The 26,422-nt window shown below is 35.3% G+C and overlaps 1 protein-coding gene across 3 annotated transcripts in view; it reads left to right on the top strand.

Moving 5' to 3' along the window:
* Window positions 1-25,863, top strand: part of RUFY2 (RUN and FYVE domain containing 2) — a 28,108-nt gene extending 2,245 nt beyond the window's left edge. For 2 of the 3 annotated variants that reach the window (XM_085305539.1, XM_085305537.1), the window contains exons 2-18: window positions 1,237-1,410; window positions 1,846-1,963; window positions 3,403-3,504; window positions 4,628-4,751; window positions 5,847-5,908; window positions 6,549-6,614; window positions 8,517-8,586; window positions 9,808-9,909; window positions 10,568-10,684; window positions 11,347-11,514; window positions 13,120-13,217; window positions 17,088-17,207; window positions 19,051-19,180; window positions 19,790-19,884; window positions 20,958-21,006; window positions 21,148-21,225; window positions 22,022-25,863. In XM_085305539.1, the coding sequence (XP_085161665.1) occupies window positions 1,281-1,410; window positions 1,846-1,963; window positions 3,403-3,504; window positions 4,628-4,751; window positions 5,847-5,908; window positions 6,549-6,614; window positions 8,517-8,586; window positions 9,808-9,909; window positions 10,568-10,684; window positions 11,347-11,514; window positions 13,120-13,217; window positions 17,088-17,207; window positions 19,051-19,180; window positions 19,790-19,884; window positions 20,958-21,006; window positions 21,148-21,225; window positions 22,022-22,165 (1,773 nt within the window). In that variant the 5' untranslated portion in view covers window positions 1,237-1,280 and the 3' untranslated portion in view covers window positions 22,166-25,863. The remainder of the gene's footprint in view (window positions 1-1,236; window positions 1,411-1,845; window positions 1,964-3,402; window positions 3,505-4,627; window positions 4,752-5,846; window positions 5,909-6,548; window positions 6,615-8,516; window positions 8,587-9,807; window positions 9,910-10,567; window positions 10,685-11,346; window positions 11,515-13,119; window positions 13,218-17,087; window positions 17,208-19,050; window positions 19,181-19,789; window positions 19,885-20,957; window positions 21,007-21,147; window positions 21,226-22,021) is intronic. The other variant, XM_085305538.1, reaches the window with a different exon arrangement.
* The last annotated feature ends 559 nt before the right edge of the window (window positions 25,864-26,422 follow it).

The following is a 26,422-nucleotide window of genomic DNA, read 5'->3' as shown; positions in this document are numbered from 1 at the left end:
CTTTAATGTATACACAATATTCCAGGCTCTTTTTTTTTTTTTTTTTTTCCTTCTTTAATGTATACACAATATTCCAGGCTCTTTGTGCTTCCAGATGTCCAAGATTAAGGCATATGCCCATGCTTGAATTTGTAGAGGAAGGRACTCACAGTTTTCCTCAAACACAGATATGTTTTGCACATGTGCACATGTTTTGACATCTGTGGCTCAGTGCATTAAAAAAAAAATGTATTCTTCACTTACTTATTTGCACTTCATCTGTTTTGTTTTAACCACAATAGCGGAAAACAGTAAATCTTAACTTTCTCTGCTTCTTTCCAGGTTGCTTTGATGAATAAACAGAAGGTTGCTTTGTTTCTGTTTCAGCTTGGCAAACTAGAGGATGCCTTGAATTAAAAAGCTTTATTAAAAAATGAAAGTAAACTGTTAACCTCTTGAACGCTTTGGGTTCAGTAGTTGGAGCTCTAAGAAGAGGAACCCTGTCCATCTTGTCAGATTAGAAAGTTTTAAAAAATCTGGAGTTTTACTGGTCAGATCTACATATCTAGATCTTTTATTGTAACATTTTGTAAACTTACTAAAAGTGTTTTTAAGTGGAACTTTCAAAGCAACGCCTTTTGGTATTCTTAAACTTCCCTGCGTAGAAAATATTTTGTAATTATATGAGGACCTTAAATCTCAGTTCTTAAAACAAGAAAGAAAAGAAAAGTGCATGTGTGCTGTTTTCCTGAACCTACTCCAGTTTTTCTCATTGAGACTATTTACAACATAAAAAGGGAATACGCGTTTATGTCACGGTGAAATTAGGATCACCGTAGAAACTGATTTTATATAAAAGAGAAGTATGATGTGATGAGTATGAATGCAGCTTTGATGTCATGGTAATGGTGCTGATTCCTGTTATGCAGCTGAGCTTTTGAGCATAGCATTGATGCCGATTTTAAGTTAATTCTCAGTTACTGACCACTAAAAATATGAACTAACATTGAGAACTAACATTACCAGCCTCATTTGTTCACTTATCTATTAAAACAGTGTAAGAACTGTAAGAGTGTTTGCTCTGGAGTGTTCTGTTGTTCTGTAACATAGATCTTTGTAGCATTTACTCAATTATTCCTTTGAGTTCATCTACATTAAGATAAAATAGTTTTTATTTGAACAAGGTGGCTATGAATCGTTTTATTATTCTGTTTGTCTTCTAAAACTTGAACCATAACTATTTTTCTTTTCTTCTAGCTGTAAAAGACCCTACAGCCGTGGAAAGAGCAAATTTACTAAACATGGCTAAATTGAGTATCAAAGGACTCATTGAGTCAGCTTTGAGCTTTGGTCGTACTCTGGATTCTGACTACCCTCCTTTGCAGCAGTTCTTTGTTGTCATGGAACACTGCCTGAAGCATGGCCTTAAAGGTGTGATGACTGTTCTAGCTGCATGGTTCTCATATCGTACTTAATGTTTTTCCTTCTTACAATGTTTTTCCTTTGTTCTTTTTTGTATGAGATAAAATCATAGTGCCTTATATGGCTTTAAAAAGTAAATAAAATATGAAAGTGTCAACTTTTATAATCAATATCATCATTTTYAGTACTTCACAACGTACATTTGCCAACTTTTGTAAACCATTTGTTATTTTAAATAATCCAGGGGTTACAAGAACTGCACGTATGTAACTTACGTTTTGAGTTTGTCACAGTTTTTGTATTGTGTTCTAACAGCAGTAGTTTTATGGTCATGGCAAAGTAATTTCTAAGATAACTTCTGACAATGATGAATTGACTGTCTATTTTGAAGGAAGCTGCTCCAGGAACTTAATTTAACTCAGATACTGTATTTCCTTTTGCCAGTAAGAAAATCCTTTCTAAGTTACAATAAAACTATCTGGGGTCCTCTGGAACTTGTGGAGAAGTTATATCCAGAAGCTGAGGAAATAGCTGCAAGTGTCAGAGATTTGCCTGGCCTCAAGTAAGTTGTAATGGTAAAATACAGCAAGAAAACATAGAGCGTGGTTCGGAATCTACAGATGTCTATGAATTTCATTTCACAGTAATGAAGCCTTTGAATAGCTAATGTACAGTATTGGGGGAAAGTATAGGTGATGTGATTTACAGAAAACAGGTAAAAGAAAAAAATAAGATGCTTGGTTTTCTTATATCTGTGGGAGAATAGTTTTCTGAATTTTGGATGCTGTATAAAGGAATGGGTTATGTAAGGAGCACCTCGGAGTCTAGAACTGTGGTAAACATGCGAGTCCAGTCAGCTAAGGCTGTATAAAAACAAAAGGTATAATAGTGAAAGAATTGGGCAGCTCTTCAGATGCTTGTGGTAGGATTCTGCAGTGTAGGATCCTTCTCAAATGTAAATTTCTGCTGTAGACTACAATCTCCTTACATCCCTCTGCACTCTGCTTTTGTATTTAGCGTTATAATTGACTGTACCTTAAATTCCAGAAGGGTTTGGTTACATTGTGATCAGTTATGACAGTGTAGAAGATTATTTATTTACTGCTTTAGACTTTGTCTGAAGTGCAAAGGTGCATAAATTATTACCTACTCTTGTGTTAGGCTGGCTGAAATAAAACTATTCACAAGACTCTTCCTGTCTTGATATAAAATGTTTCTTTTGTATTATGTGCTTGCTACACTTTGAACGTGCAAGCCCTAGAAGAGGAGGCTGTAAATATTTGAGTTTAAATTGTTGGATATTAATGTTAGCCAGTTCAATATGTTCTCATCCTTCTTGAAGTGTCTTTCTAAGATATCACTGAATTTGTAAAGAGATACAAATTAAAGCTACAATTCAGTATGTGTAGACCCAGAGAAGTGAATTGGGTGGACAAGCTTTCCAAGTAAGACATTTTGGTTACTTTTCTCATAGTTCCTCTGAAGACTGTAATGGAGAAGGCAGTCTGAATTGTTGTAGACGCTTTACTTCGGCTAGACGCTGAAGATCAGCTTTATGGGCACTGTCAGGTTAAGAGCGTGTTTGTACGGTAAAAGCACCACGCTAAAGATTTTTTTTCATGCTGCTAATAATACATTGTGTGAAAACAAAGTACGTTTACATCAACAGTGCATACAAAGTTAAATGTTCTTACTGTCCAGGCAAAGCAGTTAATTTTGCTGACAGGGTCATGCACTTTCTCTCCACCAGTTCTTTCTGGGGTCTGCTCCCAAGCTCAGTGCCCCCCCCCTTTTTTTCTTTCTTAAAAAAAAAAAAAAAATCTGAAAGTTTTGAATTGCAGCCTAGAATTACATCTTCACTCACTGTAGTTAATTAATAGCTTAAAATAACTTTTTAGAAATCTAAATTGCTTAATTAATAGACTGATAAAGGTGATTAAGACAGTAAATTAATATATTGTTGGTTTTGGACTGTTAATCTTTTCCGTCTCCCCTTTTCAGGACACCCCTGGGCCGTGCCCGTGCCTGGTTACGGTTAGCACTAATGCAAAAGAAAATGGCTGACTATCTTCGCTGCTTAATCATYCAGAGAGATCTTCTCAGGTAAACAATTAAGCAGATTTTTGTTTAGAGTTTTATTTTAGAGGGATGGTCTCCTGAACAAATGTTACTATATTCTATTTGCTACTTTTTAATGTATCCATAGTGTAGCAAGATCCAGTTTTTGGCCTGTGGGCCGATTTTCTCCAGTGCTCAGGGCAGAGGGACCAAACACTGCTGGCTCATCAAGACTGAGGAACAGCTGATAGGTGAAGAGATGATGTTCTGAGGGAAACCGCATCATGGTAGAGAGCCCTTCTGCAACATACCTGACCCTTCTTTCATAGGTGAAGGGTGGTGGAGAAATGCTCCCTTTTAATTCCTTGGCCGTGCAGAATGGTGACTAGGAACCTCTGGAGAGGTGAAGAATTCACCCCTGCCATATGCATAGTTTACTCCCAAGCAACCATTGCATGGAGAACTAGTGCCTTGAAATTTCCTCTCCTTTCACTATCCCAAAACTGGCTTTGCTCTAGCTTACTCAGCCTCACAGAATGTTATGCTCTGTGTAACTTCTTTGTGGTGGAGTAGTTGAAGCAAAAATGGAAAAAGGACTTGTCGTCTTCATCTCAGTCCCATAACCTGTACGTATTTAATCTCTTACCTGGTTTATTTAAAGTCCAGAACCTTTTTTGCACGTGAAGTAAAAAAATTCAATAATTTTTAAATTTTTTTTCCAGTGTATTCTAGCATTTCTTAACAGCATAAGAATGACCTGACTTGGTTTGGCCAAACTTCCATCTAACTGAGTATACTATCCAAGACTGGCTAATAGTAAATGTATAGAGAAGAGTGTTTTTTGTGGTGAGGGAAAGAAGAGGAGGACAAGATGAGTCTTACCCCCGAATTGCCCAGCCCTCCAGCAGCTTGTGGCTCAGCTTTCTTGAGGCAAAGCTGGTGTCTTTGTTCTTAATAGCCTCTGAGATAGACCGTTTACTTTCTAGTTTTAAATATTCACGGTGAAGTCAAGATATGGACAGAGCTAGTTAATCTTTAAGATAATTGGAGTAAGGCTAAAATTAGAGAAACAATTCAGACTTGGATGTTACTTTCTATTAATTTATTACATGCAAATGTAATAAGTTCCACAAATTAACTGTTTGATGTAATTCTTCTTATTTAACAGTGAATTTTATGAGTACCATGCACTAATGATGGAGGAAGAAGGAGCAGTTATTGTTGGGCTGTTAGTTGGGTTAAATGTGATAGATGCTAACCTGTGTGTGAAGGGGGAAGACCTAGATTCACAAGTAAGTCAGTACAGGTAAAAATCTTACAGACCACGTGTACATTTTTATTATGTGCAGTACTTCTTGTTACTTCCACAGTTGTGAGAGACTAAAACTTCTAGCAGAGGCTTTTTACAAAAACTTGCTTTGAGAGGGAGAGCTGTGAGAGGGTRTCTGCTTTCAGTATACAAAACAAGATTTGTTTCAATAAAATTCTCCTTCCTTTGCAAACTGTTTTGACTTTGAACTTTGTTCAAAAGTAAAACTTGTTTTCAGAAGGTAGTACTGACTGTCCAGGTTAGTTTTTACAGTAATTCTGTTTGTGAAAAGTAGTGTAATTAAGGCATGTTCCTTAAAGAAGCCAGAGGAATCAAGCTGTAGTGAGCAAAAAGGGAGACTTCTGAAGGGTAGTAGAAAATGGATGGACCACATCCAGGAACATAGGTTTAGTGTGTTGGAAAAAAATCTGTTTGCTGGAGAAATGTGTATATGCATACATGGAAGATAATATATAAAAGTTTTTGGAAGAAAGATTTCTTAGAAAAGATTTGGAAAGAACATTAAAAAAAAAAAAAAAAAACAGGAATGAAACAGCAGAGACACACAAGCCAAGGGAGCTCAAGAAGGAAACGGATAGATTAGAGAAACTTAAACACATTTATGAAGAAGCTATTAGAGACCAAAAGGAACAGTTTCAGTAAAGCAAGCAAGGTTAAGAGTGTTAGTAGAGGTTCGTGAATAGAAGGCGGAGCAGAATTCGTGGTAGTGTTATTTATAGCCTATATGATTAAATACAAATCTTCCTGTAAGTTCTTGACTAAGCTCAGTCAAATGCAAGTCATCTTTTCTTAGTACTGAAAGGAGTTCAGTTTGTTGCATGTTGTTCGTTTTGTTTCAAAGGTAAAAATTTTTAGTTAGAATGTGAGACTGTACCTTTCTTTAAAGAATCTTTAAAATATCACTGTTTTTATGCTTCAATTAAATATGCTGAAAATGGATCAGTCTGAGAAAAGTTAGCGGAACTGAGATTTTAGTAACTATGTAAATACAAAACCATGAATAACAACAGCAGTTACTTGTCTGATACGAAGTTTTGAATGAATTGCTTTCTCCTAGGTTGGGGTGATTGATTTCTCTATGTATTTAAAGAGTGATGATGAGATTGGAGGTAAAGAAAGGTATGTTCTCCCCAAATACCTCGAATTTTGTTTATTAACAAATGATTTATTGGATGATGTCCTCTTCTTTGTAGAGATAAGTCAGGTTCCCAAGAGATGAAGTTTGTTCATCTCACAGTCTTGAGCAAGATTATGCAGTACATTGTTTTGTATTACTGTCTACTGGCAGAATATTTGTACTCCATAGCAAGCAGAAGCAATGTTACCTACTTCCTTTACCTGGTGGCTAATACTGGAGATTTCGAAATGGCTATGTAAATAGCCATCTTGCAAAAAAAAAAAAAAAAAAAGTAAAACTGAAAAAAGCCAAAGAACCTGCTAACATTTAAGCCCTCAGATTGGGTGGGTAGTTAGTGCTTCAAAGAACTAAAATTATAGTAAGGTAAATGAATGTACTTTTTATTTTGAGACTTTGAGTATTCTTAATGTTTTATGTATAATAAATATTTGTCGTCACAGCATTGGGTATTTTGTCTCTCTCAGTTATCTTGTGGCAGAAGTTACTTCATAGTAGCAAGATGAAGTTGCTTCCTTTTAAACACATTTAATGTGGGTGTTGTATATGATAGATATATCTTTTTTCAGTACATAATTGATAATATCATTTGTTAAAGCTCATTTTGTAATATTCTTGCTTTAGAAATGTCCAGATTGCTGCAATTTTGGACCAAAAAAATTATGTTGAAGAACTAAACAGACAACTAAAGTAAGTATTACTTTGAAGTACGCACGTCAGTCCAGGTTTCTGGGTAAAACACCTCTGCTTCCTTTTATACCATGACTTTGTGAGCAAGAACTTCAGGGAAACAGGTGAAAATTCTTTGAGGATGCAGCAATGTTGGAATGGATACACTCTTTTCTGGAGAGAGGGGAAGGAAATCTCAATTTTCATGTTTTTATTTTTAGTAGTTGGAACATTTAGACTGAAAAATACCAGACCAAAACTGTCAAATGTACTTTAGATTCAGAGCTTTGCAGGAACAAGCTAGTTGTGAATATATTGTCAGAAATATGATTTTAACTGCATTCCACTCAGAAGTTTAGAGCAAGTATTACTGAATGTTCTGGATGAATTCATATTTTTGTTTCTTTATCTTTCATAATATTTTAGTTTGTAGCTTTAATGGTTAGGGCCACAGCTAAATGGATTCACCAGTTGCTGGAAACTATTTACATGTTGTAGGTTGCGGTTCTCATAGAAACATAAGCATACATAGGAACATAGGAAAGCAGTGCTAGCTGCTAATACGCTATTGTAAATGAAGGAAGTCAGTGTACTGAGATGCCCTTTTCCTTCTGCTTCCTGCTTGCTTTGGTGGGTGGAGTAAACCTAGTCCACTAGCATGTTTGTTACTGTACAAATTGAAGTGATAGTGATTGTAAGTGAAGGATATTGTATGAGAGGGAATAATGCAAAGAGTTAGAGAAATACAAGAACTGCTTCTGTAGGATTTGTGGTATAGCTGATCTTCTTGGTTCCGTTTTGAAACAAAGTATTTTTTCATTTTTAATGTTGATAGTCTTGATTATTGATTACTATGTGGCTGCTGTGGTGGTACAGGTACTCTGATTTGGAATTGTACCAGTCACTGAACGGAAACCTCCAACAGGACACAGTATCAATTATACAGTAGTACATCAAATATGAGCCAAATGGAAATAAGTTAAGGAGGAGAAAAGAGCTGTCACAAGCAAGAATAGTGGTGGTTGTGTAATGTACTATTAGCTATCCATATCTCTGTGAGCCTGTGTTTATTCAGTATGTTCTTGTACTCTGGTTTGTGCATGGAACCGTTGCAAACAAGCAGCTGAACAATTTTACTCTTTTATTTCAGATCAGCTGCTCCTCTCTACACATTATAAACTGCATTAATCTCGTATACCTAGCCATTCTTAATGAACTGTTAATTTCCTGAGGGCACCACAGTAGTAATAGGGGAAAAGGGAAATGTTGTTACAGAACACATTGTTCTTTCTGTGCATAAAGGTCAGCATAGAAGAACGTGCTTACAGGAAAAAAAGGCAGTCAGGTAGTGGAGGAGGTTTGGTCAAAGGATGTTGTTTAATAAGATTAAAAAAAAAAACATACAAAAAAAAGAGAATAAAACTGAACAGTCTTAAAAGTGAAAACCAAAGGCAGCAAAAAAGAGGRTGCCTGAGAATAAATATTAAAAAATCTGGAGAAGCAGAAGATTTTATCAAAGAAAATGGATTTCAGAGGAAAGGGTGATGTAGCAGACATATATGGAACAGTGCTGAGAATCTGGATAAAGGTTTTTGTTATATGGGGGGGGGGAACTAGGAAGGCTGCAAGCTCTTTTGAGAGAACTTGAGTGTGTGGATACATTATAGATGTGAGGATAGAGGGAGAAATGTAAGATCACACCCAACCATGGGCTAAGTGACAGGGATGACATTGGGAGTTGGGAAGAAGCATGTAAAGATTCAACAAAAGTGACTAATTTTCTTATATCAGGAAAATCTCAAACAATGCCCACAAACCTGTTACCACTTATCATTGATTGCTATACTTGGTATTAAAGCCCTTGAGCTTTGACTAAATTTTAATATAATTTAGAATAATAATTTCTTTCTTTTTTTCTTTCAGTAGCACAGTTAACAGTCTACATGCAAGAGTTGATTCGCTGGAGAAATCAAACACTAAACTAATTGAAGAGGTATTGTTTACAATACATCTACGATAAATTACATTTATTAGAAATGTATAGTACCTACATTATTTACTCTCAAACACTGTTTTTATAAAATATTTAAGTTATTTTAATCTACATAAATACTGCGTATGTTCAGATACCCTTTAATTTGGTTTGAAGAAAAGGTGCAGTAGTTGCAGCGATTTGAAGTCAGCTTTCCTTGGTAACATGCAGCATTAGTAAATGCATTCTGCAGAATATCACAATCTCTCACTGGCAACTCAAACAGAAAAGAAGGCTTTCTTAATACCAGGCATCCGTCCAGTTTTGTACAGTTGACTAGTCCATAATGGATAACACCAGCTACTACACAGAGAGGAAGGCAGCTGAACAAGCAATTTCTGTTGGTTCTCAGCTTTAACCGAGGAGTATTTACTACTTCATTTACTGTATGCTTATATGCAGTTTTTAGATTTGTCTAACTCTGTTTTTATATTTATATCCCAGATTTTCATGTATATTTGATGCTAGACTAGATTTTATTATACTTAGTTTTATGAGATCACTTTTTTCTTTTAACCCAAGCTATTTGAGTAGTACCTAATAAAGTAGAAAACTGGATTGTCCTAATTCAGCTGTTGATGAGATAGCTAGCTTACTCTGGTTATTAATGTATCCAGATAGAGGAAAACTTTTTGAATATTAATTCTCAAAGTTTTCTGGTTCTTTTGCAAGTCTTCATCTCCAACTGTCCATGTATTTTGATCAGCTGCCTTATAATCCWGAGAACACAGTGTGTATTACAGGGCACAGCTATAATGTTTCCTTTCCTGTACTTTTTAATCTATGAGGGCTTTGCTTATGTAAATTGCTGTATATGATATATTAAGATGTCCAAAAAGAGCAAAACTAGATACATTTGAATCCAAATAAAAAGAAAAGCTTTTAAGATGACAAAAGGGGATTGAGGGTCTTTAGTCCATAATGAAGCAATGAAAAGAAAGCATATACTTCCTTATCAGACATAATATAATGAAGTATCTTAGATGTACATACTGCTGTGTAGTAAGAAATTGCCATTTCTAAAAGCAGATTTTTTTTTTAAAAAAAGGAGAATAAAACCTTTATTTAGTAAACTGTGAGACTAAGAGAATATTTTGGTTTTGCATAATATTTTTATTTTTTCTACAGAAAAGTGATCATACTTCCTTTTTTTTCCTTCTCCTCCCCCTCCCCCTCCACTAGTTAGCAATAGCCAAAAACAATATAATTAAACTTCAGGAAGAAAACCATCAGCTAAGGAGTGAAAATACGCTTATTTTAATGAAAACACAGCATCATCTAGAGGTATGCCAGTTTTACTGTATTTAGCGTGATTCGTTGTCATTTGAATGTTCTTACATAGCAGCTTTAAGCCAGTAGTAGCTGGGCCAAACCTAAAGCAAGGTGTATGGGGAAGGACATGCTAGATTTGGAAAGTTTATAGTGGTATAAATATATAGAAGTTATGTAAGCCCAGGTTATTTTATTACCATATGCAATTTTACAGCATTTTTCCTTATTTTCTTTCTTTTTTTCTTCTTTGTTGTCCTTCTTGCTTTAAACTGTCAGCTATGCCTAAGAGCGTTTAAGGCTAATATATATAAATTTTGTAAATATTGTTTTCTTTTTAAGCTATAAATTGTAGTTCCTTCTATAACTTCCTGTTTATTTTACAGGATAATTGCTAAAGCACAGGTTAAGTAGATGTTTGGATTACTTGGATTTGTGGTATATTAAAGCGAGKAGGACTATACTGCAGAATAGTTGTTTCTTTTGCTAGGTGCACTCAGTGAATTCTTATTGTAAAACTGGTAGGCACATAGCAGAAACAGAAGCTCCTTCTCTGTTTGCATGGTGCTTGGAGACTGTATGTTTAAGTGGGTTTTTTGCGCTAGTGTTAAATTTATTTATTGTGAATTTCTAAACTTGAAATTAAAAAGATAAATTCTTCATATCTTTATAGGTAACTAAAGTGGATGTTGAAGCAGAGCTTCAGACATACAAACACTCCAGACAGGGTTTAGATGAAATGTACAATGAAGCACGTAGACAACTTAGAGAAGAATCACAGCTTCGACAAGTGAGTACTAATTTCTAGGAGTATTGAGTATTTCGAGAAGATTATGTTTCAAAAGAGTCAATTTATAAATAATTCTAGTTTTGCTTTTGCTCTAATTAGATCCTGCCCTTAATCCAGATTATTTCTTTAACTGCATGTTATAAAAAGATTTTTCAAACATAGCAACCAAATATTAATATTTCTGTAACAGTATAGTTAAAAGCATAGAAAACACAGTTTATTTGAGAACATTATGGATATGTTCTTAACAGTACTGTAAGCGTGGTTTTGTATGTTTGCATGTTAAATATTTCTTGCAAAAACAAATACTTTAGTTCTATTTTTGTAATTAATAATTAGCCAACTCTTTATGCAACACTGTCAGAATAATTTCTTTTAATGTGAGGTATCTTCTTCCAAAGTGAAAAAAAGAAAAAGCAACAGTCACTAAATACATGAGTGTAATGTTTCTGTAGTGTGTGTGTGTGTGTGTGTGTGTGTGTGTGTGAGGGGGGTTTGCATAATTGCAGGGGGAAGTAGAGTTTCTGTGGTGGTGAAATAGATACTGATGCAGCCCTGTTAGTTTAGCTTTTGTCTTTTTTTTTTTTTTTTTTAGTAGTAGATAAAATGTTGTGTAATTGTTTAAAGATTCTGCATTGCATTGTGTTTCTGTGTTTTAATAGGATATGGAGAATGAGCTAATGGTTCAAGTTAGTATGAAACATGAGATAGAACTTGCCATGAAGTTACTAGAGAAGGACATCCACGAGAAACAGGATACTCTTATAGGCCTTCGACAGCAGCTTGATGAAGTTAAAGCAATTAACATGGAAATGTACCAAAAACTGCAGGTAAAGAAACAGTCTGTTGTTAACTGATGAAATGACTTTGATGGAAGAATGAGACGCGTTAACCTTTAGTTTAATTAAACACTGCTGTTTACTTAATTTTTAGTTTATTTCTAATTCTTAGGTAAACTTCCCATTTCAGAACATTCCTGATGCAAATGTGACTTCACACAAACCAGTTCTTAAAGCAGTTACTTAATGTTGTGGGGATTCTAGAAGAAAAGAGCATAAGCATAACAGCATGGCCTGTTAACATCTCCCATGAAATAGGGAAAGTAATGCTTTATCTAATGACTTTTGTGCCTGTGTTGTACAAAAAATAGCAAGAAAACTATATATAAAAAAAAGGCAGGCAGGTAGTGGGGTGTTAAAGAGAAGATCTAAGCCTGCAATGTAAGGAAAAACATTTGAGAAACAAGCTTTTTTTTTTAATTAAAAAAGCCAATTAGAGCTTTTTAAAAATCTATTAACAGATTAAGATTTGTTTCAATGTAATGCTAAAAAAAAGTCTTTGGGAGACTATGGATCACAGAGACTCACAATACAGTTAGCAAATGACTAAATGCCATGGAAGTTTAGTGGTGAATTATTCATGTAGGAGATAATTTTGATTTATGGAAAAAGCTTTCAAAAGCAGCGCCAGGAAACRGTCAAATCTGTGGCACAGTGAAGGGAAAAAGGTACAGGGCTGCTGCAGAGGGGTAAGTAAGATTGAGAACAAGGACACCTCTAACTGGTATGTGAGAAAACTGGACTAGGAGAAGAGAAATAGAAAGACAACTAGAAAGAAAAGAGAGAGAAGGGATGGTTTTTAGATACGTTATGCTCTGTAGTTTTTTGGATTCCCCCTCCTCCCCCCCCCCGGGAGCGGGGTCTGCGCGGCGCCGCGTGTGCCGCAGCGCGGGTCCGACCCCCCCCCCCCCCCCCCCCCCCCCCCTTTAAAGCTGTACATCTGCAGACTGTAGGTAACACTGGTTTCACTTAATGACATTCAAATCCACTTCCTGGATAATCGAATGACTGAGATAGGAGAGAGTGAGAATGATTAACCTATATAGGGGCCAGTTTATAATGTTGGCCTGTACAGCAAGGCCAATGCTGTACCTTTAGTTAGACCTATAGCTCTGCAAGCAACTAAAATTGTGAAATGCATTAGTAAAATTCTTAAAATATTTTTCAGGCACAGATGTGAGATCTGATAAGAGTTGGAAAAATTTAATAATTTCCAGGACTGGGCACCTTAGTTCTTCTTGGTAAGATAAGAGGTAATCTGAGATACCTGAGAGATACCTTTCTGATAAAAAGATAATCAGTGAATTTATGTTGAGTTGCAAAATCAGTAACTAAGGAAGAAAACTAAAATGAAAATTGTGTTCTTGTTAAATAGTGTATACATTTGCAAAGTACAAAACTACAAATAAGCTTTAGGCATGACATTTTGTTTAGATGTTCTTTGTCAGTTACATTTTTTTAAACTGGAATGTTTAAAAAGAATCAAAACTTGAAGACATTTTAACATTTTTTTTTTCTTCAGACATTGAAGAAAAACCTCCATGAACTGACAGTGTAATATGAACCTATCTTAATGTTAACTTTTTTRTAATACAGGTTACTGAAGATGCTATGAAAGAAAAGAATGAAATAATTAGTCGATTAGAGGATAAGACCAATCAAATTAATGCAGCTATGAAACAACTAGAACAAAGGTACAGGTTCATCTTTGTTTTTCTTCATTCATTTCTCTATCTCTTTCCCTTACTGGGTTCTTATACAGTTACCACTGAAAGGTAAATTTCAAGTTGGAAATTGAAAAGGAAAGTTTCTGAAACAGCCACTAGTGCTTTACTCTTTTTCTTTTTTTCTTGTAATAAATAGATCTATTTTAATTGGAAACTTAAACTTTTATTTTTCTTCCTCCACCATCTTTCCTCTGATCTTAATTTTTTGTGCTGATATCAACAGCTGTTTTTAAGCTGTTTCAAAATTCTGGTTCATTATCTTCTCTTTTTTTTTCCCCCCTCGTCTGAATGAAATGCAAAAGAAACCAAAGCATTAAGCTCGTGTATACTTAAGCATGTGTTTAATATAAATATTTAATACCTTTGTGGATCACTTCTGTATTTGCTGAAGGTATTAAAATTGTCAGTTGCTTTAAAAATACCGTTATCTTCAGTGACATAATGAGTTTTTACACTGAAAGTTGGTGAAGTGAAASACTAAAATTCCTGTATGTGAATTTACATTATGGTTAGAGTACATCTTTTACATAATATTAAAGTGTCATTCATATGTATAATTTAGGGACCTATATGCAACATCGATCTTTTAAATTCTAAAATGTAACATATCCATAAGCCCTGTCATGTTGGTGTTTGACATGTCGTTTTTTCTTTTAAAATTGATTATGAAAAACATGGTTATGTATTAAAAGATTTAGTGACATGAATATTCTTTTATTGACATCCTTTTTCCCTCTTTTTTCTTTTTACCCTTTATCCTTTATCCCAATTTTTGTTTTTACTATTTTGCTGCCTTCATCCATCTTTGATTTTTGTCCGCTGTGTTCATGAAGTGACAAAGATCTGCTAACTCAAACTAGGACTATTGCAATGTCATTCATCAAATGTGCCAGCAGTGAAGCTCAGCACCAATATAAACTTGTCAAAGATATATCATTCTGAAAGCTCCTCCAGACCTGTTGTGTTTAAAAAATTACTGTTAAAATAAAACTTAAAAAATTTAAAATTACAGTTTTAAATACAAAGTGGTATTAGAAATCTTGCACTGTAACTGACCGTAGCTGGGTTCTGTTGTTTTCTGAAGGAATATCATCTCCCATCTCTCTTTATTCCTCAAAAAAAAAAAGGGGGGGGCACTTTTAAGCAAATAGATGCTAGTTTTCTTGTAGTAGTTAACCACTTTTTAATTTTCAAAGTTTATTTTAAAAGGTTAGCTGTCTTTGAGTTCACATTGTTACAATCTTTGTTTCTGAACTAGTGATTTTTCTTTTTTATTGTACTAATAGATTTTAAAAGCAACTCTTTTGACCAATGTTTCCCTTCTCTCCTGCTTATTTCTTTAACTTTTAGGCTGTCTTTATCTTGGGATAAAGGGGGTTGATTTTTTTTGTTGTACCTAGCACTGTTTTCATAAACAGCGTGGGTTTTCTTTTAAGTGTTACACCGGAAAGATACATTAAGAAAAAGAGGGAGGGGGGGAAGGCTAAAAATATATGCTCTGTACGTACAGTGCAAGGATTACAGGGTTTTGGGATAAAACATCTAAAGCACAATTCTGTTTTGCTGATGTGGAGTAAAATATTTTCACAGAGRTACATAGTGTTTGGAGACTAGACTTGGATAGCACTCCAGGCAGGAAGGGTTGTGCATGCTGGCAAATTTTGTAGCTGTAATTCCTACTTAGAGCAGCTGCGTTGGAGTAGCTATAGTTGGAATTGTAGTAATAGGCAGGATTTGCATTTAGGGCTRGATCCTGAGCTTTTCTAAGTTGTTTGTCAGCTGAGTGTCTTGCCTGTATCTGTGTATGTCTACACTGTAGTCATAACCCGTGGCTTTGCCCAACCTGTTTTTCCTCCTTCCACCTCTCATTAGGCAGGCTTTACAAATCTTATTACTGGTTCGACTTGCTGCTTGCATGCACCGCTGAAATAGGTGTACTTTATTTGGACATTTAATCTGCAAGCAGTAGATGCATGCAGATGACAGAACGTAGTTGCMCTTGATGTGCTTCCCACTGTTTCCCCTGAAGTGTGGAGGGGAAGTTGGTTGGGAGAGAAATCTTAGAGTTTCAGTAGAAGGGTTTGCAGAGGTGGAGGTGAAACACAGCAATATAGGAAGGGCTTCTGCTCTATGGTTAGATGTTACTTTATTCTTTGGTTTGGAATCAGAAAGAGCCTTTAACACAGGATGGCTTTTTTTGGAGGGGCAGGCAGAATCCCTTATCTTCAAAGAAAGATCCAGAACAGAAACACCCAGCAAAACAGCAGAGTAGACCATAGCAGAAATGTGTGTGTTAACCACCTCATAGTCAATCTATGCAAACAAGTATCTGCCTCAGTATCATCTCAACAGCAAAACCTGCTGTGCACTCAGCACAACGCTGTATTTGTCTGAATTATAGCTGTGCAGTTTGCCCTGGTGCTTGTCTAGAGGCTGATGCTGTAGCCTGGGTTGGCTAGCCTATTTCTCAGGTAGCAAGAGAAAGATCCCTGTCTATGTTGGTTATGGAAACTGTAGTACAGTTTCTTTTGTAGTTTAGAGAGGGCTTTAACTTACTTTAGTTGTTCTGTCTTGTGTAGCTTCCTTCAGCCTCTTTTACTGTATGAATGGACCCTACTTTTCCACAATATTCTCTTTGCTATCCATCTATTTTGGCCCTCTTTGCAGTACAATTACAAATATGACTGGGGATATTGTTAAAACAGCTGATAARTTGCAGTCTTTTATCACTTGTTTACTGGCAGTTTTTGGAAACTCCCACTGGTGCAACTTCATCAGTAGAAGCACAAATGTAGAMAGACTGCTGACTTTTTGTTTTTTTCTTTAAACTGACTTTGGGAGYTGCAAGTTACTCTCCATTCAGCTAGCTGCTAGGAAGCAAGAGCTGAAGCACTGAGAGTGAGTGTCTYGGATTTCTAACCACGTACCTGAGTGTGTGTTTTTATATGCAAGATGCTTCAGGTGGGGCCATTGAGTAGTATTTTACAAGTTCCATTTTAGTACCCTTACCTTTGTTACATTACATCCATCTTTTTCTGAAATGAAGGGATGGTCAAGCAGAGAGAAACTACTTGAATCCAATGAATTAATGGATTTCAGGAGCTAGGAGAGTGCTAGCTGAAGCGGAAACCCCCTTAGAGTTCTAAAAGAAAAGATTAAATTTAAAAAAATGTACTTGATTAATGTTTTGTTTATTCTGTCTATGTTATGGAGCTATTTTAACCAGTGTATGAATGCATTATTTTTAATACAGATTATTTAAACTTACTTAATAATGTGATGTAGTTGAGGTAGTTTTCTGAATGTAGTGGGACCCTTCAGGCTGTGTCTTACTTTATTAGGATAGTTATGTTTTTGCTGTTTGATTGCAGTGCTCTATATTCAGCCTGAATTGTTTTGAGCTCTTTTTGCACAACACACAYTCTGCCCTGTCTCAATGAGTGGTTAGTACAAACCAAGTACTTCTACAGGCTTTATTTAAAACAAAACAAAACAAACTTCCCCAAATAATTCATGAACATGTGCTAAAAATAAAAAGCATTAAGGTATATGCTTCGATTCTAAAATATGTATCATCGTGCTTTGACATCTGTTACTCATCAGCATAAAATAAAAAAGTATCAAGATTTTCAGTGATTACTCTCTTATGTATGAAAAACAGGAGCTACTTCTCTAGGCATTGTGTGGATTTCTCGTTTGAGTTTGTGAGTTCCCCCCAAACTTTATTTTCATTTAGAAATGTTTCTATTTCCCCATTTTTCTTTTATTTGTCTTCTTCACCCTCTACACCCTAGTTCTAGCCTCAGTTTTACCCAAAGTTGATTTGAATTACACCAGATTGCAGCAAACAGAGAAGGCTCAAGTGGAAGCTGAGAATGAGGATGAGAAACTTAAAGAGGAATATGCGAATAAATCTGAAAGACTGCAGAAAGAATTCTCCCAGAAGGAGAAACAGCTGTAAGTACATCTTTCCCCTTTGGAAAAATACGCAGCAGTAAACATTCTGCAATACGTCTTGTTCTTGTTACAGGCCCAGCCTGTACAAGCTGGTTGTTGGTAAATGACCTTGAACAGAATGTGAATACTAAAGATGTTGATATTAGGTACTGGCAACGTGGAAGAAAATACGCCATTCCAAGAAAGTTGCGTTATCTTTGGGCACTTAAAAAAAAAAAATGGTGTACCGCAAGAAATGAGAGAACAGCAGCAGTATTTTTTTGGCTGAAAGTACCAGCTTAACTTGCTAGGAAATTATTATAAGAGGGGGAAATATGTAATACAGTAATAGTAATTCACACTTCTATCAAAACCCAGAAATAAGTAACAATATAAACTTAAATGGTATAAGAATAGTATAACTGCTCAGGCTTATGAATAAGGTAAAAATCCTCAGGAGTGGTTTAAGTAACCACTATGCAGCAAATAATAATTTAAAAAAATCCACTAGAATTATAAATATAAAAATGTGAAATAAAAGCCAATTACGCCCTTTCTCCTGCTAAATCCTTAAACAAGATTTAACCCAGAGTGTCCATCCAGCTACCTGTTTGAGGAAGCTGTCAGGAATAAAAGCAGTTAACATAGATGTGCTGATTTAAATAAATAACTGCCCCTACCAGGAGCTTTTTACTTTAGATGTTTTCCCTATTTGGAAAGATAACAAGTAAGACATTTAAGACGGTGCAAATCTGTGGCACTGAAAGGACTGGGGCTTAAAAATTAGTAGCTTCCAATTATGATTAGCTCACCCTGCCTCTCTCATAACTCTGAATGTTAATAAGTTTGTTTAACTGCCATGATAAATGTTTACTTTACTACCACAGTCATCTTCACAGATTTTGGCAAAAGAACAGTTCAGACCCCAACTTCAGAATTCTGCAATTCTGAAACCTCAAGGTCATGTTCACTTCTGATCTTTTCCAACCAGATGCTGAGGTAGTGTCCCAAAATGTAAGTCTCTCCTTTAAAAGTGATTTTGGTTTTAAAACAGGAAAACTAAGTGTGATTCTCCACCAAAACCCGTGCATGTCTACTCTCAAATTTTTTCCTCCTTTATTGTATTGGCTGGATTTAGATCTAGAAGATGGAAAAGTGTGCTCCCATCCTTGTTTTCTCTGTGATGTTCTAAAGTCTGACTCTTCCAAGTGAAATTGCAGCTGGAGTGAGTCTTCCATCAGAGTAGCCCTAGTTCCTTTAACTGGACTCAAACAGATATAACAGCAGAATTTAGATTACTCTTTATATTGAATCTCACTAAACAATCCTCCCTACCAGTTCTATTCAAATTTTCATAAGCCTTAGTCTAAAATAGAAGATTCACACCTAAAGATAGAATACTAAATAACTTTTATGAACACAAGAGATGAATACAGTCATTCACTGCATCACCAGTGGCAAGGTAGTTTGTTTGTATTTATTTTGGAAACAAGCTGTGTAAATTGAAAGGTGGGGGCTTTCTGTTATTCATATTTGAAAAGATACATTAGGATTTTGTGTTTTATCTATTCTTGGTCATATTACAAAGGTCAGCTCTTCAAAATGTGTAAAAGCCTCGATCTTTTTAAATGCACTTCTTTTTTTTTCAAAGCACTTTTTAAATGACACRGTTGTGTTTTCTCTATTTATTACTCACATTTACAGTGTTAGAACATTGCTGCATTATTTCATTCTTTTAAAAAAAGTCAACTGATCAGCTGCTTATTATGCTAATAGTATATTTTACCTGGAAATAAACTCATCTTTAATTTTTAAAAAAAGTTACTCTTGTATACAGTGACTGGTTTTTGTTTTGCAATTCTAGGCTTCAGCTGGAAACAGATTTGAAAATAGAAAAAGAGTGGCGGCAAACCTTAGAAGATGATCTTCAAAAGGAAAAAGAAACTATATCTCAGCTCAGAATAGAAACKCAAGAAATAATTAACCTTAAAAAAGTAAATTCTGCAGTAAAACTTGAATGTTTTTAGAATTTTTAGAAAAACTTAGAAATTGACTGCAAAGCTTATTTGTGGATTTAGGCGTGGTATTTTTAAGATTTTCTACAAGTAGGTAAGAAATTAGATTAATCTATTCTGACAAGTTTGTGAAGAAAATATATTCGGGAAAGAATTGTTTCTGTTTTTACTCTGTGTCTGGTCTTCAGATCAGAACTCTGTCCTGAGGAAAAATGAAATACTTATTTTTCATTCTCAGTTGTATTGAAGACTCTGTCGTCTTATGGTGGGCCAGAAAATGCTTCAGATTCTCTCTGACATGGCATACATGGCTATGTAGTGTTTTGTTTTGTTGCTTTCTCTGCAATCAATCATTTTTGCTCCCTTCCTGGAGAAGACTGAAGAAGCAAAAATGCTTCGTCTCTTACGGTCTAAGAGAAATTGTTGGTTTGTTACTATTAGAATTAGATTTAGAATCTTAATAGAAGATAGTGTGGTGGACCAATTAATCTTGCTTTTTCAGTAAGATCAGCTTTGGTTAGGAATAGTTTTCTAGGCTGTAGGCATATACAATATTGTTTCTTTTTGTGATTATTTTCTTCTTTTAAGGAGTTCCTTAACCTTCAGGAGAAGAACAGACAACTGAAAAGGATATGTCAAGACCAAGAAGCAGCTCTTCAAGAACTGGCATCTAAGCTTAGCGAGTAATTTCATTTTTCATGATGATTATATTTGTCAGATAAAACCGAATTAAGAAAAATTATGGCAGTCATGTGAATTAGACTGTATAAGACAATATTATATGGCCAGTAATCTAAAAGAAGAAAAAATAGGTCTAGCTAGGTCAGGTCTGTTTGTGTGCGTTTTTGTCTTTGGCTGATGGGCTGGCTGTGAGGTCATGTGCAATTACARGGTTCTGAGCAGAAAATCCTAGTTAAAAAGGGCCTGGAAGCATTAGGAGATGTTTTGCATATCTCGTGAAGAACCTTCAGAGACTTATGGAACAGAAATTGTTGGCTCAAGTCTTGGTGAGCTTGCCTAAAGAACCCAAGTAGAAGATAGCAGCTCTGGCTTCAGCAGGATAGTGCTTATCTTACTGTAAGGATTGCCTGCTCATAGTTTCCTGTCTTTTAGTGRTGGAGATTCTCTATAAGATAATCTCGTACCATTGTTTGCTGTAAACTCTTGAGACTTAGAGATTATTTTATCAAAAATTCTTCAGACTACAGTGAGCAGGAAGCTCTGAGCACAGCTCTGTTGTTGCCCTCCACCAGTGTTGTTAAAGTTTCGTTTAATRGTCTTCAAAATAGTTTTGCCATAATCAGTGTAGGCTTTCTATGCTCTATAGAATAGCTTAGTATGTATATACCATAGCCCCATCAGTTCTGAGTGGGTGGGCACTGGCTGGTTGCGGGGAGCTTAGCTTCTCCGTGAAGCCATATTATGGTCTTGTATGAGCCCAAGAGCTTCAGTTCCCGTTTTATACCACTGCTGAGTGCTAGCTTTAGGTACATGCACAGCTATGCTGGTGCAAGCTTCTGTCATGCATATAACCCCAAGCACTTTTACAGCCATTCAGGAAGAGGTAACTTTGTATAGTGCCCAGTACAGTGGACAGTAGTGTTGATTGCATCTCCTGGATGCTGCTTTAATATAAAACACTAACTAAAAGTTCATAATTCTCTGTTTTTAAGTTTTTAAATAGCTCCTGCTTTTAAAGTTGTTAGACTATAATTTACAATATAAAAGTTTGAAATAGCATACTGTTATTTTTTAGATCAAAGCTGAAAATAGAAGATATAAAAGAAGCAAACAAAGTCTTGCAGGTTGGTAGATTTGGAGGAAGAAGAAACTTTTTTTCTCCTTCTCTTTAATCACATATATATTTCTAGCGTATTTAATTATCTGTTCGTTCTATTGTGTTAGATTTTATCAGATACACGTATTTACTCCTGATTTTTCTCCAGGGACAGGTTTGGTTGAAGGACAAAGAAGCTACACACTGCAAATTATGTGAAAAGGAATTTTCACTTTCCAAAAGGAAGGTAATTCTCCAAAAATTTCTTCCAACTTGTTTATATGTATTATGAGAAAAATGTTAAGTGTCTTGGAGATGCAGTGCAGAATGTCAACCTTGAGATGAATGCATAGATATTTTTGAGGTGTCTTTCTATTTCTTTGATTTGTTTGAGGTTGACTTGAGCACAGTTGGGTCCTAATCTTAAGTGAAATGCTGCTTTTTGGTGCAGTGCCACAGAAGAACATACTTAAAACTTATTCAGCCTACTTATTCAGCCTACTTTGTGGAATCGTTGTCTCAAGCACTTGTCAGCTCTGGCACTGTTACAATTTGCCATATGTGAAAGTCTTTCCATTACATTTTCTATACAGTAGAYGAAAAAAGTATGAATTTATTACAGTTTTAAAATAAACTGTGATGTTAATTTCTGTGCTTAATTAATGCATGCAAGAATCTTTATTTTACCTACATTTTATGTTAAATCTCAGTAGCTGCTTGACAGAATCATCCATTCTCTACCAAATATCATTGGTTATATGGTATTTTTATTATTTATTATATGTTAGTTCTTCTTAAACAAGGGGTTGAAAACAGTCTGCAAAAGTCATGTATGGTCTGTCTAGGATTGCATTATAGACTGGTACTTAGATTCTTTTGAAAAATGATACTACACGCAGTGCAAAGAAATGGAAGGAATTGGATTTCAGTTTGCTTTGTATATTATAGTCTAGCAGAATCTGATTATCAAGTAGATTTCTAATGTGAATTCTGTTTTTTTTTCTTGATCTCTTTTTCTTCTTTCCCTTTTCTCTATTATTTAGCATCATTGTAGAAACTGTGGTGAGATCTTCTGTAATGCCTGCTCTGACAACGAACTGCCTCTGCCTTCCTCGCCAAAACCTGTTCGTGTCTGCGATTCCTGCCATGCGATACTTATACAGAGGTGCTCTTTTAATGTGCCATAAAAATCCTTTTACAAAATGTTTATCAACTTTTGCTATTTAGCTAATTTTGTTTAAAAAATAATAATAATAAAGATGTATACAGAACTATTTCTGGAATTTCAGGTAAGCAATCTAGAGTTGCGTTTTTCAAGGTACCATAAAGGAGCTGCTTCCTGTTGAAACAAATTGAGTAAATGGGACTCAAACACCCTTTTGGCTCTGGCMAGGATACCATCCTGAATTACTTCTTTGCTATGCCTAGGAGACTGCTTAGGAAACGCATATGATCTAGTTCTAATATGCGAAATATTTTGTATTGATGCTTTTCTTTAGCAAATTCTTTGGTCAAATTTAGGGGACACTGAAGAAATGTTGGAAGGCAATCTGTTCCTTTTCCTCCAAAACATGCAGTCAGTAGGATTGTATTTGGATGTAAAAGGTACAAAAGGTAGCAAATTATTAATGTAGATAACATAATGTAGATAACATATATGGAAACAGAAAGTAATGTAGTATTAGGTATATTTACACAGCTCTTGCTATTAGCAACTCATTTTGAAATGGCTGATTTTGTTTGGTTATGTTTCTTAAAAAGGCAATATTAGCTTATACCAGCAATTTCCAGTGAGGTCAGTGGGAATTACATATGAAATCAATGGTAGCATTTAAGCTTTGGGTATTCTTAAATGTATATTACCTTAATGGAACAAATCAAAAAATGCTGCAAAAGTGCAACACCATTAATTTCAGAGTAGTGTTTTTCTTTTAATATTTATAATTAAAATTTTCAGAATTCTGAGAGAACTGGAATATCTTTGTTACATTGAAAAAATAGTACCTTTAGGAGGATGAGTTACTCCTTTGAAAGATGAGATATATTAATTTTGTTAGCTTGTAGTTACTGTGAGAAGGAAAATATTCCTTCGTTTCCTTTTCATCGTTCATTGGAAGAAATCTAAAATATCTAAAACATTTTAGCTTTGTAGTATATCTTCTAACATTCCACTTTGGTTTATGTTATTTACTGATAGCATTAATCCCAAGATTTCAAAAAGGGATATATCAATTGTCTTGAAAGCAAGAAAGAAGCAGAAGCCTGCATTGACTTTGATAAGCAGCCTCTGGAGAGGAAAAAAAAAAGAAAAGGATGAATTTTGAGTTATTTTGGCTTTCAGATTCTTAGAATGTAGTTGTTCTGTGTTTCCCTCAAGATTTTCCCAAGAAAGTAAAAGATGTGAAACTGTGGTCTTACATTTGGGACTTAAGCAGACTTCTTTCTGAGATCTGTTCTGATCTTTCAGATGGAGAACTTTCTTGAGTTCTGACTCCTACATATTTGTATGTATTCTTTTTGCAGTGACAGTGGTCTGTGTCTTATGTACAATTTTGTAATTGTAAAACCCTCTAACTTTTTTGAATTTAATAATGAAGCTTTTATTCTGATTTTAACTGGGAATAGGTAGAGTTTTACAAYGGTGACAAAACATACACCAGCTAACTCCTTTCTTCTCCCCCATCACTTCATCATGTGGGAGCTTAATCAAGAGATAAGATCTGAACAGTATTGCTGTTAAATTCACAAAATCTTTTTTTTCCAAAGCAGAAGTTTTACTTCACCGTCTGGATTAGTATAGTTGCACTGATACTGAAGTATTAAACCGTAGTTGTTACTGGAATGTATTGCTTATTAGGAGAAGCATTCTGAATTTGTAGATGTAGCTACATTCATCAGAGTAAGAGGTCCCYTAAAATACAAACAGGAAATGCCCTTTTCTTGCTGTAAAGCGACCCTTTGCATCAACGTCAAACTAGAGTTTCCGCTGAGCTACAGCCCTTTCAGTTTCAGTCCACTCGCACAGTGAGGCCATAAACCTCAGGGCAGGTATAAAAGCTGTGCATCATTGCCTCTGGTTTAAGGAGAGAGTCAGAGCACCTTACCTCTCTCCCTGTCTGAACAGCCTGTCTAGGAAGAGACAGAAACTTGACAGTGACAGCAAGGTTTCTGTCATTTGCATCATCGGAGACTGGCTGTGTCACAGAGAAGAAACAACAGCCTTGGCACTTAGGGGCCTTCTGTTAATTTTGTGTGACACTGTTTGCCAGATTGTGTGCCGTGTACTTGGCAGAGCTAAAAAGCTGGCTYTGTATTCGTGAGGGTAAACTTGAAGTGAAATCCTCCAAACAGAAATACGTACTTACTGATTGATTTGATTACTGTTTTGAATGCCACAGACGCTGATAAACTGTTCATATTTAAATGATGCACAGCACCAAAGATCAAAAATACATGCATTAAAAATGCACATGACTGTCAATCCAGTATGTGACTTCAGAAGCTCTTTTGGAGGAAGGGAGGGCAATTTATGAAGGAGATTCAGTGTTAATATGTATTTGAAGAATGTCTTAGGCATTATCATGATCTTGAAGAAGATGATACTTAACTGCTTTTACAGAGTGGTCTACAACAAATCAGACCTAATTCTGCTGCAGAGTTTGCTTGTGAATACACTATTGTGAAGCTGAACTGTGGTAGCTGGTTTTAAATTTAAAAAGGAATATCTGTGACTTAAGTTTAACACAATTAATCCAGGTTGTCCAGTAAGCGGTTCCTAATTACATTTGTTTCTACTTCCCCTCATTTTCAAGATTTGATACATCAGAGATTATTGTACTGACAGCTTTGTTTTCTATACTCACAAGTGGAGGGAAATTTTGTCAGGTAGGTAAGAAGTAGATGGAATCTATTCCTATCAATAGATGGAATGTGGATTTTTCTGAATTATTTTGTAAAAGTTACAAATGTGCTATATCCAGGTTTCCATTAAGAGAAAGATGTCCATCAGAAAGTTGTTGCCTCACAGTGTCTGTAACCTCAAATGTCTTTACATTATTTCCATTTATATCATAGTTTTTTTTTTTAATCTTGTATGGGCAGTCACAGTATGCTGAAAGTGTGGTTTCAGAAGCTGAGTGATTTTGCTGCCAAGAGACACTAGGATTGAATACTAGGGACCACAGATCCTTTCTCTGCTGCTTGTGTTGGACAGGAAGGTTCTTTTGTCACCTTCGTTTGTCACCATCTTTCGTAAACTTAGAGTTCATTCCTAAACTTCATTTATTCCCCTCCCCTGCGCCCCGAGAGCTTTCGAGCAGGTATGGGCTAGTTCCGACACATCTCACCGCTCTTTTTCATTGTTTCRTGGTAACTTCTGCTGGAACTTAAATCCTTTGTCTTCCAGTAGATAGATAAAGATACATCCTTTAATAAACTCTATTTAGTATTGACTTCATTGCATAGAATGAATCTTCCTTGTTTTTATATCTGTTTTTATTAGGTCCAAAAATGGAACCTCCCTGCTTTAAGCTGTACTGTTTAAGAGTAAGCAGGATTACCTACCCAAACAGTTTCTTCATCCAGGGATTTGGAAATGTTTACTAACAGGAGCAAGGTAGCATTGAAGCAGATCTTTTAACTAGGCTATGTGAATCATTCTTGCACATTGTTTAGCTTAGCTGTATCATTTGAGGGTAGTTACATAGTTAATATTATTAAACTATAACAACTGCTCTTTTAACACATAAAAATGTAGTTGCCTATGTAGCTTTTGTAAAGAAAAATGTTTTTAAAATTACGTAATGTAACTTTTTGTATAGTACAAACATTTGTAAATCTGTAAATAATTTTTGAAAAAAATAAATACCATTGATCTGCAACTTAACTATGGGAATAATGTCACTTTATTTAAATTTGTAATTTAGAATGTATTGAGTATTTTGTTGTGACTTGTTCAAGTTGCCTAGAAAGCCTTTGTGTATTTTGGGGAAGGAGGAGCTAATTGCCAATTACATAATAAACTAAACGTTTCTCACTTGCCTCCTGAAAGTATTCTSAAAATGTTTTCAGGTGGGGTTTATGTGAGGGTAGGTGTGATRGGAACAGGGTTTGATTTAGGATAGAGATGATGCTCAGCTGTACTGCTTTAATAAGAAACTCTTCAAAAATGTTGCAGTGAACAAAAATAATTTGAAATTAGYGTTCTTTTAAAATACGAACATAGTGCAGTCATTACCAATGCTGACTTTTCTGTAACATATAGCTACAGTAAACTAAATTCCATTACCTTAATCTTTTCTTCTCTATGCCCCTAGATCAGTGTGGGAAAATGTCGCTGAAGTATTGTATAATGTATTTTAGATGGCTTTTACATACTCTGAAAGTAAAATTTCTGCCCTCACCTGAAGGGTGAATACCRTATAATGTTCTTCTCAGTCTTACTT

The sequence above is a fragment of the Rhea americana genome, unplaced genomic scaffold, assembly GCF_003343005.1.
Source record: "Rhea americana isolate MKP2758 unplaced genomic scaffold, rheAme1 scaffold_222, whole genome shotgun sequence".
In the NCBI taxonomy this organism is placed as follows: domain Eukaryota; kingdom Metazoa; phylum Chordata; class Aves; order Rheiformes; family Rheidae; genus Rhea; species Rhea americana.
The sequence above is the reverse complement of the archived record's forward strand: the minus strand, read 5'-3'. Positions and strand labels throughout refer to the sequence as shown.